This window comes from Pteropus medius, unplaced genomic scaffold (genome assembly GCF_902729225.1).
Source record: "Pteropus medius unplaced genomic scaffold, Ma_sr-lr_union100, whole genome shotgun sequence".
Lineage (NCBI taxonomy): Eukaryota > Metazoa > Chordata > Mammalia > Chiroptera > Pteropodidae > Pteropus > Pteropus medius.
In genome coordinates, this window is record NW_024349803.1 from 8,931,492 (window position 1) to 8,947,872 (window position 16,381).

Consider the following 16,381-nt stretch of genomic DNA (forward strand, 5'->3'; position numbering starts at 1 on the left):
AAAGTTTGAGGAGAATAGGTATTAAATCTTCTTTGAATGTTTGGTAGAATTCACTGGTGAAGCCATCTGGTCCTGGACTTTTACTTTTTGGTAGGTTTTTGATGATTGTTTCAATTTCCATACTGCCGATTGGTCTATTTAGATTTTCCAGTTCTTCTTGATTCCATCTAGGAAGATTGTATTTTTCGAAGTACTGGTCCATCTCTTCTAGGTTATTAAATTTGGTGTTAGATACTTTTTCATAGTATTCTTGTATGATCCTTTGTATTTCTGTGATGTTAGTCAAAATTTCCCCTCTTTCATCCCTGATTTTGTTTGTGTCCTTTCTCTTTTTTCTTTAGTGAGTCTAGCCAGGGGTTTGTCAATTTTATTAACCTCCTCAAAGAACCAGCTCTTTGTTGCATTTCTTTTTTCCTTTTTTCTTTTTTTTTTGTTGTTTTCAATTTTATTTATTTATTTCTGCTCTAATTTTGATGATATCTTCTGCTGACTTTAAGCTTCATTTGTTCTTTTCCTAGTTTTTTAAGATGAAGCATTAGGTTGTTTATTTGGGCTCATTCTTGTTTTTGGAGATAAGCCTGTAATGATATGAACTTCTTCCTCTTATGAACACTTTTGCCAGTTCCCAAAAGTTTCGATATGTCGTACTATCATTATCATTCATTTCTATGTATCTCTTGATCTCTCTTTTTATTTCTTTTTGACCTAATTATTCTTCAGTAGCATGTTGTTTAATCTTCATGTATTTGTGGTTCTTCTTGCTTTCTTTTTGCAGTTGATCTCTAGTTTCAAAGCATTATGATCAGAGAATATGGTTGGTATGATTTCAACCCTCTTATATTTGTTGAGGCTATCTCTGTGTCCCAGTATGTGGTCGATCCTTGAGGATGTTGCATGTGCACTAGAGAAAGAATGTATAAGCAGCTCTTTTGAGATGGAAAGCTCTGTAAATGTCAATTATGTCCATTTAGTCTAATGTGTCATTTAAGGATGTTATTTCCTTATTGATTTTCTGTTTGGAAGATCTATCCATATCCGACAGTGGGATATTTAGGTCCCCTAACATGATAGTGTTTTGGTCTGTTTCTCCCTTTAGTTCTGTTAGTAATTGCTTTACATATTTCGGGGCTCCCCGATTGGTAGCATAGATATTAATAAATATTATGTCTTTTTGTTACATGATCCTCTTTATCATTATGAAGTATTCTTCAGTATGTTTCTTTACCTTTTTTATTTTGAAGTCTATTTCGTCTTGTATTAGTACTGCTACTCCTGCTTTTTTCTGAATGCCATTTGCTTGCAGTATCATCACTTTGAGTCTATATTTGTCTTTGGAGCTGAGATGTGTCTCCTGGAGGCAGCATATAGTTGGGTTTTATTTTTTGATCCATTCTACAACTCTGTACCTTTTTATTGGTGAGTTCATTCCATTCATATTTAGGGTGATTATTGAAACATGAGGTCTTCTAATAGCCATTTTATCTTTTGCTTTCTGGTAGTTCATTGTTTCCATTGCTTCCTTGTCTTCGTGTTTCTGTTTTCTTTATTTTGGTTGGCTTTTGTGGGTTTTGCCATTTGCTTGCAGTATCATCACTTTGAGTCTATATTTGTCTTTGGAGCTGAGATATATCTCCAGGAGGCAGCCTATGGTTGGGTTTTATTTTTCGATCCATTCTCCAACTCCATGCCTTCTTATTGAAACATGAGGCCTTCTTATAGCCATTTTATCTTTTGCTTTCTGGTAGTTCGTTGTTTCCATTGCTTCCTTGTCTTCGTGTTTCTGTTTTCTTTATTTTGGTTGGCTTTTGTGGGTTTTGCCTCTGGTTCTTCTTGTTTCAAAGATTCTCAGTTCTGAATCTTTGGTGTGGTTACCGTTTTGAATATATAAAGGATCATAATTTATATACACTCGTCCATTTTCTTCTGCACGTGCCTTATCTCCATTCCCCTTTTCGAATTTGGATCTTTGAATCCTCCCCTTTTCAATCACTGTTGTCTCAATTTGTCCCTATGTATGCTGAATGCTCATTACTATCTTGCTATAGCAATTCTCTTCTTATTTTTTAAGCTTATAATGCCCTATTCTTAGTAAGGTTTGCACTCCTCTGCTTCTATTTGCCTGATAGTCACTTTACTCCTAATTATGGTGTTTTTTTTTTTTGTCATTTTGTTTTAGGTATTTCCTGTAGTGCAGGCCTTGTAGTGGAGAATTCCCTCAATTTTTGTATATGTAGAAAGGTCTTAATTTCTCTTTCATGTCCAAAGAAGAGCTTAGCTAGATACATTATTCTAGGCTGGTAGTTCCTTTCACTTAATATTTTGAATATTTCATTTCACTCCTTTCTGGCTTGTAAGGTATGTGCTGAGAATTCCGACGAATAATCTAATGGATTTTCCTTTATAAGTTACCATTTTCTTTTCACTGGCTGCCCTGAGAATTCTGTCTTTGTCGTTGATTTTTGATAATTTTAATACAATGGGTCTTGGTGATGGCCTTTTTTGGATTGAGATAAGTGGATGTTCTGTTGACTTCTTGAATTCCAAGCTCCAGCTCACACCTTAGACTTGGGAAATTCTCGTCCACTATTTGTCTGAAAATGCTTTCTAGTCCCTGCTCCTTTTCCTCACCTTTGAGAATGCCCATTATTCTTACGTTTTCTCTCCTGATGGTATCAGCTAGTTCTTGTATTTCTCTTTCATTATTTTTCATTCTTCGGTTTCTCTCTTCTTCCTTCTTATTTATTTCTATTTTTCTGTCTTCGATATCAGTGATCCTGTCTTCCATTTGGTCTACTCTATTTCCCAAGCTTGCTATTTCATTTTCAACTCTTGCAGTGTGTGTGTGTTTTTTTTATCTCCAGAAGATTTATTCTGTTCTTTTTGAGGGTTTCCATCTCCTTGCTCTGCTCATCTAGTTGTTTTTTTATTTTTTGAAATTGTTGATATGACTCGTTTTGGAACTCACAATTCAAGTATCATCTTGAAGCCTCTGTCATTTAAGTTGCATATTTCTATGTCTATAAGCTTATTTTCTGGAGATTTTTCTCTTTCTTTCTGAGATGCCTTGGTTGTTCATGGTGTTTAATGGATTATTTCTCCACCTGGCCATTAATGGAAGTGTGTTCTGCTTTTTTTTTCCAGAAAGATTTATTATATAATGGTCCTTAGCCTGTTGCAAAGAAGGTGTTTTTCTTTTGGTTTCCAGTCGGTGGAGTCTAAGCCTCTTGGATCTCTGCTTTATATAAAGTCTTAATAATGTTTTTTTTCCCTTATAGATATTTAATCGCACTTGCTACCCTCAGTCTCACTCCCTGTCAGTATTAGCGACAGTTTCGGTAGCATTTACTCATATTCCCCTGGGGCTCTGCGGTGATTCATCTTGGAGGGTATGGCGGTGGAGGCTTCCTCTGGGTTGGCGGATAGGGGCTGCAGCCCAGCCTCGGTTTTACAACTGAGGCTGGTAAAAATCAAGTGGTGTATCTCTGCTATCCCCGCTTTTCTGCCGTCCCTGTTTCTCTACCTTCTGCCCTGATGAGTAGGCACTGCCACCAGCTCTGTGGAGCTCATAGCACTCCCAGGCAGGGCTGTTCAGGGAAGTCGCTGCACGTTCTCCCCTCCCCCTCCTCCTACAGGGAGCTCCAGTGGCTGCAAGAGGCAGCTTCTTTGTTTCTCCCAGTCTACTGCCCGACACCCGGGGTTCTGACCTGTGGTGGTTCTTATGTGCAGATCCGATGCTCAGACGTGCTGGTGTGCAGTTTGGGTGTTTTTTGTTGAGTTTTAGATGTTCAGCTTATTGTTGTTTCAAGGGGAGAGATCTGGGGACATCTCTCACTCTGCCATGTTTAATCCAATTCAGCCCTATATATTCTTCCTAAGGTTTTCATTCATTCTTCTGGACAGCTTTGTGCAGACAGGGTTCCTATGCCTGAGGTGTGTTTGGAGTTGGGGTGAGAGTGGTGGGGTTCTCTATGAGCTTATATCCTGGTAGAGCTTTTGGGGACTACTGCCAAGGAAGGGAGAGAAAAAAGTATTTGCCCCAGAAAGTATTATGACAATCATTCCATAGTTCTGGAAGAAACTATACCGATTAGGTCTCTTGCCTCCAGGATAGAATTTCTGTGAGTAAAAGCCAAATATAATTTTATTGTTGCCTTTGTCTTTCTGCAGATAATGCCTTGAACACCTCTGTAACCAGATGCCTTTATCTTTCTCTTTTGGCAGAGGAATGTCACCGCATCTGGAGTCATCCCTCAGATTTCTCTGATCATGGGCCCATGTGCTGGTGGGGCTGTCTACTCCCCAGCCCTAACAGACTTCACGTTCATGGTAAAGGTAAGAAAGAAAGAACTGTTTCTCCTGCCCTTTGAGGGATGTATAGTATTTCACCTACAATAAAAATAATTCCTGACCCAGATCCTGGGTTGTTATCTGTATTCTCATTGTCTTTCAGGTCAGTGATGATAAGGTCTTGGTGGAGAGAAGATTTTGGCATAAAATCTGTAGCTTGTAGGGGTTCAGTGACAGAATGTGCTTGTGTACTTCATTGGTGGGTGATTTTACTTGTTGATCTGAATTGCAAATGATTTTCGGGTAATCAAAAGATCTTGTCCTCTGCCCAGACAGATGATTAACTGGATCCTATTCAAAAAGTTTCTCATGGAAGGCTTTTCTATAATTTTCTTTGTTGGGAAGTTGTTTCTTATGTCCCACCTTTATTTCTTTGGCTCTTTGTAAATATATTACATTTTGTTTATAATGGTAATGGTAAATCTGATTTCCAGCTTCATTTTTAAAGATGTGTATCTTTATTACATGATTTGAAGAAATGATTTTTTTTAAATGATTTTTAAATGAAGTGTACTTGAATTTATACATGGATGATTACCCTTAACTTGAAACCTTTTTAAAATCAGTTTTTTCCTCTTAAAATATTTTTAACAATAATGAGCAATAAGGGGTAAGATAGAAAGATGATGAGAGTGGGTGAAATAGTCATCCAATATGAGGAGAACAGCATAAATAGGTACAATGAAAATAGGAAACCTTTTTCTCTTGAGAATAGTTTAGCAATAGGAATTCAAAGATTTAGAAAAGTTCTTACCCTTTGACCCAACTTTTCTGTTAGTGACAGATTCAAAGCCACCTAAATGTTCAACAACAGGGATAGGTTTTAAAAATTAAGTTGACCACATTTCTTACTTTCTGAACAAAGCAGAATTCCCTGAGCTTTGCCCTCTAAATCTATATATTACCATTGCCTGGTGCTACCCCAGTCCTCTTCTCCTTCCCATCAGGTAGGAATGGAGGTGTGGTATCAATTCCTCGGGCCAAGGCCATCCTTTCCCCATCTTTCTGCATACATACACATCACTGAATACAACTCTTCCACCTTTTAAGTAGCCATATTCTGTCAGTTCTTTTTTTTCTTACATATACTACCTTCAGTCTCTCCCTTGGTACTGGATCCTCCCATCAGAACTTGCCCATGTTCAGGTCTTTCCTACCTTCAGAACAAAGAGAAAAGCCCTCCCCTAGTCTGCATCTCCCTGTGTCTGTTGCCCTATTTTTATCTTCCCATCCTCTCAACACATTTCAACTTAGCTCTGTCCCTTCAGTCCACTAGACCTGTTCTCTAGGGTCATCAGTGACTTCTTTGTCAATATAAATGCTCTTTAACTCTCATTTTCTTCCATCTTTCAGTAATATTTTCCTTTGGCTTCCATGATGCCACACCCTGGCATCTCTGATTTTTCCTGTCACATCTTTGGCCCTACTGTCTTGCTTCTGTATTCTACTCACTCTGGATACTAAAATTCACTCTAAACTGTTTTCTCATTTATTTTTATTTTTTTCCAGCTTTGAGATATAATTGACATATAACATTGTGTAAGCTTAAGGTATAGAACATGTTGATTTGATACATTAATATATTGCAAAATGATTAGCACTGTAACTTAGTCTATAGCTAAGACCTTCATCACCACATAATTACCTATTCTTTTCTGTGGCAATAACATTTAATGTTTACTCTCTTAACAACTTTTGAGTATATAATACAGTATTGTTAATTATCGTCAACATGCTGTATGTTAGATCCTTAGAATTTACCCATCTTTTTAAAAAAAATTAAAAAAATTTTTTTTAATTTTTATTTTTTAGGCAAGGCAACCCTTGGTTGACTTCACAGATTGCAAAGACCTTGTCAGCGTATTTTTTTATTTTTTACGCCTGTAGCACCTGGTCTTCCTAGGTGGTCTCCCATCCAAGTACTAACCAGGCATGACTTTGCTTAGCTTCTGAAATCAGCTGGGATTGGGCTTGTTCAGGGTAGCATGGCCATAGACAGAATTTATCCATCTTATAACTGGAAATTTGTGCCCTTTGACTCACATCTCCCCATTTCCCCCACCCCTCAGTCCTAGTAACTATCATTTGACTCTCTCTTTCTATGAGTTCACCTTTTTTAGATTATACCTGTAAGAAAGATCATATAGTTGCACAGAAATGCAACTGATTTCTTTTTTTATTTTTTTTTTATGGTGACATTGGTTATTGAAATCCAATAAGTTTCAGCTGTACACTTTAACAGTAAGGCACATATATATGTAAATATATATGTGTAAATATATATATATGTAAATATATATGTGTAAATATATATATATGTAAATATATATATATTTACACTCTGTGTTCACCTCCCATAGTTAGATCTACCTTCCTGCTACCCTCTGGTAGCAACTGATTTTTTTGTCCTGCAGCTTTGCTTAATTTGTTTATTAGTTCTAACTTCTTTGTGGAATGTTTAAAGTTTTCCAAATACAAAATGTCATCTGCAAACATAATTTTACTTCTTTCTTTCCTATTTCTTTTATTTTTTTCCTGCCGTTTTCTTTTCTTTTTTTCTTTTCTTTACCTCACCCCTCCGTTCTCTTGTCCTCTTCTCTGGCCTCCTCTCCTTCACCCTTCTTCCCCTCCCCTTTTTTGCCTAATTGCTTTGGCCAGGACTTCCAGTACTATCTTGAATAGAAGTGGCGAAAGTGGGCATCCTTACCTTATACCTGATCTTAGAAAACAAACTTTCAGTCTTTCACCATTGAATGTGATATTCACTGTGGATTTTTCATATGTGGCTTTTACCACATAAAGGTTGTTTCTATTTCTAGTTTTCTGAGTATTTCTATCATAAAAGGGTATTAAATTTTGTCAAATGCTTTTTCTGCATCAGATGAGATTATTATGTAATTTTTTCCCCCTTCATTCTTTAATGTGGTATATTACATTGATATTTGTGTGTTGAACCATCCTTGCATTTCAGGAAAAAATTATATCTGGTCTTGGAATATAATTCTTTTAAAACGTTTTTGAATCAGTTTTGGTAGTATTCTGTTGAGTATTTTTGTGTCAGTATTTTTATGGGATACTGATCAATATATTTCTTATAGTGTCTTTGTCTGGCTTTGGTATTAAGGTAATGCTGGGCCTTATAAAATGAGTTAGGAAGTGTTTATTCTTCAGTTTTTAGGAAAGACTGTGAAGGATTCACATTTAATCCTTTATTAAATGTTTGGTAGAATTCACCGGGGAAGCCATTTGATTTGGGCTTTTCATTTGGAAGTTCTTGTTTACTGATTCAGTCTCCTCACTCTAGTTATAGGTCTGTTCAGATTTTCTATTTTTCATGATTCAATCTTGGTAGGTTTTGTGTTTCTAGAAATTTGTTCATTTCAGCTAAGTTATACAATTTATTGGTGTAGAATTATTCATAATAAACTTATAATCCTTTTTATTCTTGTAGAATTGGTAGTAATGTGCCTGTTTTCATTTATGATTTTAGTAATTTGGTTCTTTTCTTAGTCTATCAAGCTAAAGATTTGTCAGTTTTGTTGATCTTTTTGAAGAACTAACTTTTGGTTTCATTTATTTTTTTATTGTTTTTCTGTTCTTTTCATTTACTTCTGCTAAAATTTTATTTCCTTCCTTCTGCTAGCTTTGGGTTTAGCTTGTTTTTTTTTAGCACCTTATGTGTAAAGTTAGATTACTTGAGACTTTTCTTCTTTCCAGTGTGTTTACAGCTATAAATTCCCCACTTAGCACTGCTTTCACTGTATTCCACAAGTTTCTGTACATTGTGTTTTTCATTTTCATTTGTCTCAAAATATTTTCAAATTTCTCTTGATTTGTCTTTGACCCATTGATTGTTTAAGCTTGTGATGTTTAATTTCCATGTATTTGTGAAGTTTCCAGTTTTCCTTCTGTTTCTAGTTTCATTCCGATGTGATTTGACAAGATAGTTTGTATGATTTCAGTCTTTTAAAATTTAAGATGTTTTACATATGCCTAACATATAGTCTATCCTATACAATATTTTTGTTTACTATCCAGAGTCCAGTATGGTCAGTTGTCCCAATAATCTTTGTTGTGGCATTTTCTTTCTCCAGTACTGGATCCATTTTGAGATCACATTTGCATTTAGTTGTCATTGCACATTAATCTCCTTTAATCTGGAACAGTTTCTCAAACTTACTTTGTCATGATACTGGTACTTTTGAAGACTACAAAATGAATTATTTTATAGATTTTTTTTTTCCTCAGTTTGGGTTTATCTGTTGTTTTCTCATGAGTAGATTCAGATTAGTTATCCTAGCCGGTCTACTACATAAGTGATCTCTGCCCCTCGTTGGTGATATCAGTTTGATCACTGTTCGAGATGTTGTCTGGTTTCTCTACTGCGTAGTTACTGTTTTTCCTTTATAACTGATAAATACTCATGGGGAGATACTTTGAGACCATACAAGTATTCTGTTTTGTATTATACCTTTTCTCCTTGATTTAGCATCTGTTGATGAATCTTATCTGAATCAATCTTTACAAAATTGTTATTTTTCAACGCTACCACTTCATTTCAGTTGGCATTGTACTCTAAGGAAGAACCTCGCTTTCTTGGACATTTGTTTATTTCAATGATTTATTACTAATATGAGTTCGTGGATTTCCTATTTTACTCAATGGTTTATATTCCATTACTGTAATTATTTATTTTCATGTGTAGATTGCCCTTCACTTAGCTAGCAGGAGTTCCTTTAAGCTGTTTTCTGTGCCCTTTCGATATGAGAACTAATGTCAAATGAATACTTTATGGGTAGTGTGTTTTAATTCTTGAACTTTTTCCTACCCCAGAGTCATGAAGATAGTTTCTGTATTCCTCCTTTATAACGCCACACGTCACGAATCAGTTGTCCATATATCAATAGTGTTTCACTGAGCTCTTATCAGTCTGTTTATTCCTATGCCAATATCACACTATCTCAGTTACAATGGCTTTGTGACAAATGCCGATGACTGGTACAGCAAGTTGTCCCTCCTTATTCTTCAAGTGGTATGAGATATTCTTGCATTTCCAGTTTTTTACTACTTTGAGTTATAATTGATGTAATATGAACCACACATATTTAAGTCATGCAATATGAGTTTTGACACAAGTATACAACTATGAAGCTGTAACCACAAGCAGGATAACGAACATAGCCATCACCCCCAAAAGTTTCCTCATGTATCTTTGTAATACATTTTTCTCTACCTTCTATCCTTGTGTTAGGGTAACGATCCATCTGCTTTCTATCACAATAGATTAATTTGCATTTTCTAGAATGTCCTATAAACAGAATCATACAAAACGACATTTTGTATGTAAAAAATACAAAGAGTATGTACTCTTTCTTTTTGTTGGGGGCTGGCTTCTTTCACTTTGGATAATTATTTTGAGATTCACCTCTTGACAGACATTGTTTCCAGTTTTTGATTGCTAGAAATAATGCTGTTGTGAACATTCATTTGAATCTTTGTGTAGAGTGGGGATGAAAGACCTTTCTAGCTCTACCTTTCTAGCAAGATTCGAAACCAAGGAAACATAAAATAAAGACTAATAACAACACATGTAACAGTCTAAGTGTATAATTTCCTTAGTGTATAAAAGCAACTGTCCAGTAGAAAAATGAGCAAAGAACATGAACAGTGAGCTGACAGAGATGCCTGTAGTGAGATATTTATTGCAGAATTACTTGTTATAGCGAAATACTGGAAACAACCTAAATGATCATCAGTAAGTGACAGTTAAATAAATTATGATACATACCCTATACTAATATAGAATAATATTCAAGAAGTTTCAGAACAGTCTCTGTAGGACACTGTGCTGGAAAAAACATAAGAAGGCAAATATATATATCTGTATTCATATGCGTGGATATCTTTCTAAGGAGAGAGAAAGTGACAGTGGTTGCCTTTGGAGAAGGGAATAGGAAGCCTGGAAATGAGGGCTTGGATATTGACGTACTTCCCTCTGTATCTTCTATTCTGTTTAAACTTTTTTGCAATATGCCTTTATTATCTTTAAATTAGAAACTAAAAATTAAAAGCCTGTCACTGTCTGAAAACTCCCAAGCATTAATTACCATTGAAGGTGGCTTGCTCATTTTAGGCAAGCTGCATACTGTCACAGTTCCTCAGTTTCCTCATCTATAAACAGGAATGATAACAGTACCTAGGCTTTAATGACACAATCCCATGAAGTGCTTAGAAAAATGTTTGATGCACAGCAAGCTCTGAATAGGGCCACCTGTTAGGGTGTTCTACAGATGAATGACTCTGAAATGTTAGCCACACTGCAACTCATTTTGTTGAGATAGAACCATGCAACAAAAATTTTAAAAAATAAAAGAAACTTGGGTCTTTAGTTTGGATATGCATCTTTGAGCTGCATCCTAACCTGGTTTTGCTGTGATGTCACGACCTTCTCTGTTTCTGTCTTCTTGGCGGCTGTGTGAACCTTAAGGCTCCATCTAGCTCTGGTGCTGAGGTTTATCTTTCTGGAATGTTCCAATTTCAGGACACCTCCTACCTGTTCATCACTGGCCCTGATGTTGTGAAGTCTGTCACCAACGAGGATGTTACCCAGGAGGAGCTTGGTGGTGCTAGGACCCACACCACCATGTCAGGTTAGAGGCCTCAAGGCTCACTTTACTGTTTTCAGACACTGAGAAGAAGGCACTGCCAGAGAGAATGATGACAATCTTTTACAAATATCACTTAATTGGCAGAATTTATTTGGGAAGACTTTAATGTATGTTGACTACAGCTATAGTAATAAAGGTGCATTTAGTATCAAATTTGTTAATACTAATGCTTTGATAGTCTTTAAAATTTTAAAGATAACTCAAATGGTTATAAATGGTATGAGTTATATATATACAGTGGATCTTTAAAGAAATAATTGTTTTCTGACTTTCTTTTACTCCAAAGTTGGGGTATGCCAATATTTTACCAATAACCATTGCCAGGTGCAGTTGTAATGTTATGGTCATGGCCCACATGTTCATGAACTTGGTCATAGCTCTTTACCCCTTTGAAGTTACATGCCATACATGCTGAGTTTGAAATGTATAAAGAGTCTGCGGCCATGCTACCCTGAACAAGCCCAATCTTGTCTGATCTCAGAAGCTAAGCAGGGTCGGGCCTGGTTAGTACTTGGATGGGAGACCACCTAGGAAGACCAGGTGCTATAGGCATAAAAAATAAAAATATAAGGGATTGTAAGCTGACAAGGTCCTTGCAGTCTGTGAGGTTAACCAAGGATTGCCTTGCCTAAAAAAAAACAAAACAAAAACAATGAAATGTATAAAAATTATTCGGTGCTTTGGCATTGAAACAAAAAGTTATTGTTTGTATGGAGAGGCATGGAATTGGGATCAGAGCATGAATCTGATATTAGCGAAGATGTTTGTTGTTGGAGTAATGACTGGAATTCCATATTTTCTTGGAAAAAGACACCAAGCTGTGAAAGGACTGTCTACAACACAGCAAGAAGTATAACTGAAGACAGGAGAAACTGCCTCTTTGAAAGATTTCAAAGCAGTGGGAGGCTAGTGTAACTGATTTATGCACTGTATTATATACCGTGGTTAATGCATTTAACTGTCAGCATTTCCTTCTTAGTGTACATATAATAGAGGTGTATCTTAACTATCAAGGTTTGATGAAATATATATTTTTTTAAGTGAGAGCTCTTGATCCCCCTGCCCACTAAAATTATTCCTTCCCCATCTCAGGTTGGCATCAACCTTGACTCATTTTTTTCCCCTCCACCCATCAACTCCATTCAGCTCTATCTTCAATACACACCTAGAATCAGAATACTTCTTGTCATCGATTCCCTCACAGCTTGTCATCATACTCTTGTCTCAGGGCTTAATTGGCAGCAGTATTTCTTTCTTATTGGGATATAAAATATTGTTGAGTCTTGATGGCATCTTAGATTTGATGAAATATGCTATTTTTCCTCATTCAATAGTATTGCATGTTTGTGGTAGGCAATTTAGAAAATAAAGGAATAAAAATCACGAGGAATTCTATCATGCACAGATAACCACCACTTATTTTTTGGTTATACCTTGCAGTTTTTCATGCAGATGGATGTGACTATACATATACATACTTAAACATAGGTGTGTAATTCTCCTTTGTAGCTTTGACAGTTTAAAGTAAAACTAAAGCACGCTTTTAGTTTTAAAGGCAGCATTTGGTGTTCTTTATGGGCATGAGGCCATATGTGTTTTTGTGTGTGTATATTTTTTTCGGTAATAGCTTTATTGAGAGATAATTCACATACTATACATGTGATATACCCATTTAAAGTATGCATTCACCAGTGGTTCAGTTATCACCACAATCAATTTTAGAACATTTTTTTCACCCCAGAAAGAAACCCTCTACCTGTTAGCTTTTGATCCCCATTTCCCTCCAAATACTCTGGTTCTAGGCAATCACTAATCTACTTTCTATTTCTGTGGATTTGTCTATTCTGAAGATACATGGCATTAACAAATGAAATTATATGTGGTGTTTCGTGATAGATTTATTTTACTTAGTAGAATTTTAAGGTTCATGCAGTTGTGGCATGAATCAATACTTCATTCCTTTTTATTGGAGATAATATTTCAATGTATAAATATACTGCATTTTGTTTATCCATCGATAAGTTAAGCATTTGTATTGTTTTCATTTTTTGGCTGTCATGAATAAGCTGCTATAAGCATCCATGTGCAAGTTTTTGTGTGGATATATGTTTTTGTTTCCCTTGGATATATACCTAGGAGTGGAATTGCTGGATCAAATGGTTACTCTGTCTGACATTTTAAGGAACTGTCACTCTGTCCTCCAGAGTGGCTGTGCCAGTTTATAAATATTTCTTGAATGAGAGAATTCTGTCATGGGGAACATGCTTTTTATTCATCAACAAATATTCATCAAGGGTCTACGTGTCAAGCATTGTTCTATGTGCTAGGATTGCATTTGTGAAAGAAACATATTCTTGCCTATATGGGGCTTATATTCTAGCAAAAGAGATAGATTTTAAACAATAAGCCTAATAAATAAGGTAATATGTGCCATGGAAAAAGTAGAACAGGGTCAAGGGTGTTGGGGTTGTTGAAGTTTTAAATAGGGTGATAAGGACTGTGAGGGTAGCAGTTGAGCAGATTTAAAGGAATTAACCTTATGGATATCTAGGGGAGAAGCATTTCAGGCAGAGGGAATAGCTTATGAAAAGGCTCTGAGTAGCTGGCATGTTCCATAAATGTCAAAGAGGGTGATTGGAGTAGCCATGACATGATCTGACTTAAAAAGCTTACTTTGGCTGCTTTATGGAGAAGAGACTGTAGGGGCAGTAGTGGAAGCTAGGAGTCTGGTGGGTGAACCTGAGAGAGTATTTGGCTCTGCTTTCTCTCTCATGTCTGTGGCCTTAATTGGCTGTTCTGTGATTTTAGAGTGTTCTTGAGGAATGATTGCTTGATTCCTCACTAGGCCCACGTGCTTTCCCTCCTTCCTTCCATTCCTTTAACCATTGCTGAATACCATGACATGTGGCAGTCATTCTTTTATTTTTTCCAGCTTTGTTGAGATCATCAACATACAGTCAGGCATTATTCTTGATGCGAGACTGCGGTGGTAAGATAGGCCTGGTCTCTACCCAGTTGAAGCTGATATTTTAGGGAAGATGTCAGGCAGTGAACAGGGAAATAAACAGACAGGTGTAGCAGGAGAAAGTGCGAAGAGAACTCCTATACAATACAGGGATGTTGGGAGGATGGGCGTGCCAGGGACGTGCCAGGGAAAGCTTTTCTGAGTAGGTGACATTATAGCAAGGACTCCTCTTTAAGGAGTGACCCTTAAAGAGGTATAGAACAGAGGGAGCAGGCTGCATGAACTGAAAATCAGCCTGAAGGTATGTGGTGTGTGATATCCCATCCTCAGTGATGGGTGGAGAGGACAGAGCTATAACAGCATAGTCTGCTGCAGACATGCCCCAGAAATGGCAGGTGGACGTGAAACAGCATTTTTGGGCTGACAGACAGGTGCCCTGGCTCATTATAGCCTCCTTGTTTTCTCAGGTGTTGCCCACAGAGCTTTTGAAAATGATGTTGATGCCTTGTGTAATCTCCGGGAGTTCTTCAACTACCTGCCCCTCAGCAGTCAGGACCCAGCTCCAATCCGTGAATGCCATGATCCCAGGTGAGTTGCATCTTCTCTCATTTTGCAGATTGCCTTGCTCATCTCTGGCCCCTTTGCCTTTGAAGGACCTCTAGGGTCTCCCCTGTTGGGCAGCTAGAAGTAGATAGTGGAGTGGAGTTGGTATGTCTCCCAGGTGTGGACATGGTCTTAGCATGTCTGGGTACAGGAGCAAAGAAAGATTTTTTATTCACTTTTTTCCTTTGTGTAATGTCTGATAGGTAGCTTTGGAATAAACAGTGGCCAAAAATTTTTGATTTTTAAGAGTCCTAATTTGTCCAGAATTAACCTATATATGTGTATATATGTTATATATTTTATATGTGTATATATATGAGGTGGAACTTTTTTGTGTGTGTCTTGATATGAAATAAATAACCGAAATGGTGCAGGTAGCCTGCCCTTTAAGAAATGTGCTTATGCACACCTGCTTATGGCTGGAGCCTGGAGCAGTCCTGGAGTAGGTTGTGTTGTAGGCCACCTAGTGAAGACCTTCTTTTCTTCTTGCTGTTGATGCCATTGCCTGATGTTGGGGGCACCACATAGTAAACATGAGGTCCAGATAGGGACCTATTGCTACAGACCTCTGGCTGCTTTCTTCTCCATTTTGTGTCCTCTCTGATTTTGAAGCACTCACTTGGCCTGGATTTTCTTCTTCAGAAGGGATTTAGAATTGTATTTCTCAGGGAAAAGCAATTTTCAGACACTGTCCTGTGGGGCGGACCTGGACTCTCAACTGTGGGGCTCTGTTTGGACCAGGGATGCTCTGAAGAGTCACGGCCTCAGGGCCCCGTCCTGTCTGCCTCTACCCCACTGGTCAGGTGACACAACCAATGACTCATTATATGCAGTCATGAAAGGGAGGGTACTCCCAAGGCCCCAAAGCTGTAGGCACAGTCTCCTTTTCTGAGCATCTATGCTGTTTGGGATTCTTGAAATGTTTAAGACATCATTGGAAGATGTTATGACCCAAGGGCACAGAATTATCTAAATAGCCTACTTTGGCCTAGCCATTCCTCTTCTTCATAGGATCCCAAGGAAGCTATATGCATATGTGTAAGTAGCAAATGAAAAGTAAGGGAGAACATTATTACCTGGTGAGGCTGTGCCAAAACCCCCAGTGCCGAGCTCTCTGGGAAGTTGAGCTTGATGTGGTATGTGGCTTGACCAAGGCCACACTTCAGCCCTGGTGTATATCTCAGGGTCAAAACAACCTCTGTCCACCCACATGGGACAGAAAGGGATGAGAACCTGTTGGAGAGTGGCATGTTGCTGAGTCTTCCTGTGACGTGAGAGTGGGCCCTGGCTCAGTCTCCTTGCTCAGCCACATAGATGCAGGAGGAAGGAGAGAGCCAGGAACTTGTTTGGTTAGTCCTCAGTTATTGCACCCACCAGGGGACCTGTGGCTTTCCTTTTTTAAAGGAGCTCTTGCAAATTTACCTTCCAGCAGAGAATGTGAACCCACTCTAATTTTAGCAGAGCTCTGACTTTGCCTTTTTAAGTTCTTGTTTTATTTTTAATGTCTCAGGAACTTAGACTGGGACCTTGTTAGTGTGGGGCACCAGTAGGGACACTAGTGGGAAAGTAGTAGAGACATGGTAGTGTCTCTCCTAGTGTCCTCCAGTGCCTCACACAGTACCTAGAATGTAGGAGGTATTTAGAGGATAGATGAAGGAATTACATTCCAGGGAATAGGCTAATTTTTTCTTCTAATTGAAAACAGAAAGATATTTGGGGTTAATATCAAGCTCTAGTTTAGTTTAACATGGTGGTAACAAAGAAATACATCTTCAGGGACTGCTTTGCAAGCCCAGTA

The 16,381-nt window shown here is 37.6% G+C and overlaps 1 protein-coding gene and 1 pseudogene across 2 annotated transcripts in view; both read left to right on the forward strand.

Annotated features, from left to right (window-relative positions):
* PCCB (propionyl-CoA carboxylase subunit beta) overlaps window positions 1–16,381 on the forward strand; it is a 57,987-nt gene that overhangs the window by 20,152 nt on the left and 21,454 nt on the right. For both annotated transcript variants that reach the window (XM_039837231.1, XM_039837232.1), the window contains 3 exons: window positions 4,222–4,332; window positions 10,889–10,997; window positions 14,448–14,568. In XM_039837231.1, the coding sequence (XP_039693165.1) occupies window positions 4,222–4,332; window positions 10,889–10,997; window positions 14,448–14,568 (341 nt within the window). The remainder of the gene's footprint in view (window positions 1–4,221; window positions 4,333–10,888; window positions 10,998–14,447; window positions 14,569–16,381) is intronic.
* LOC120582551 (uncharacterized) lies at window positions 11,449–11,567 on the forward strand (annotated as a pseudogene).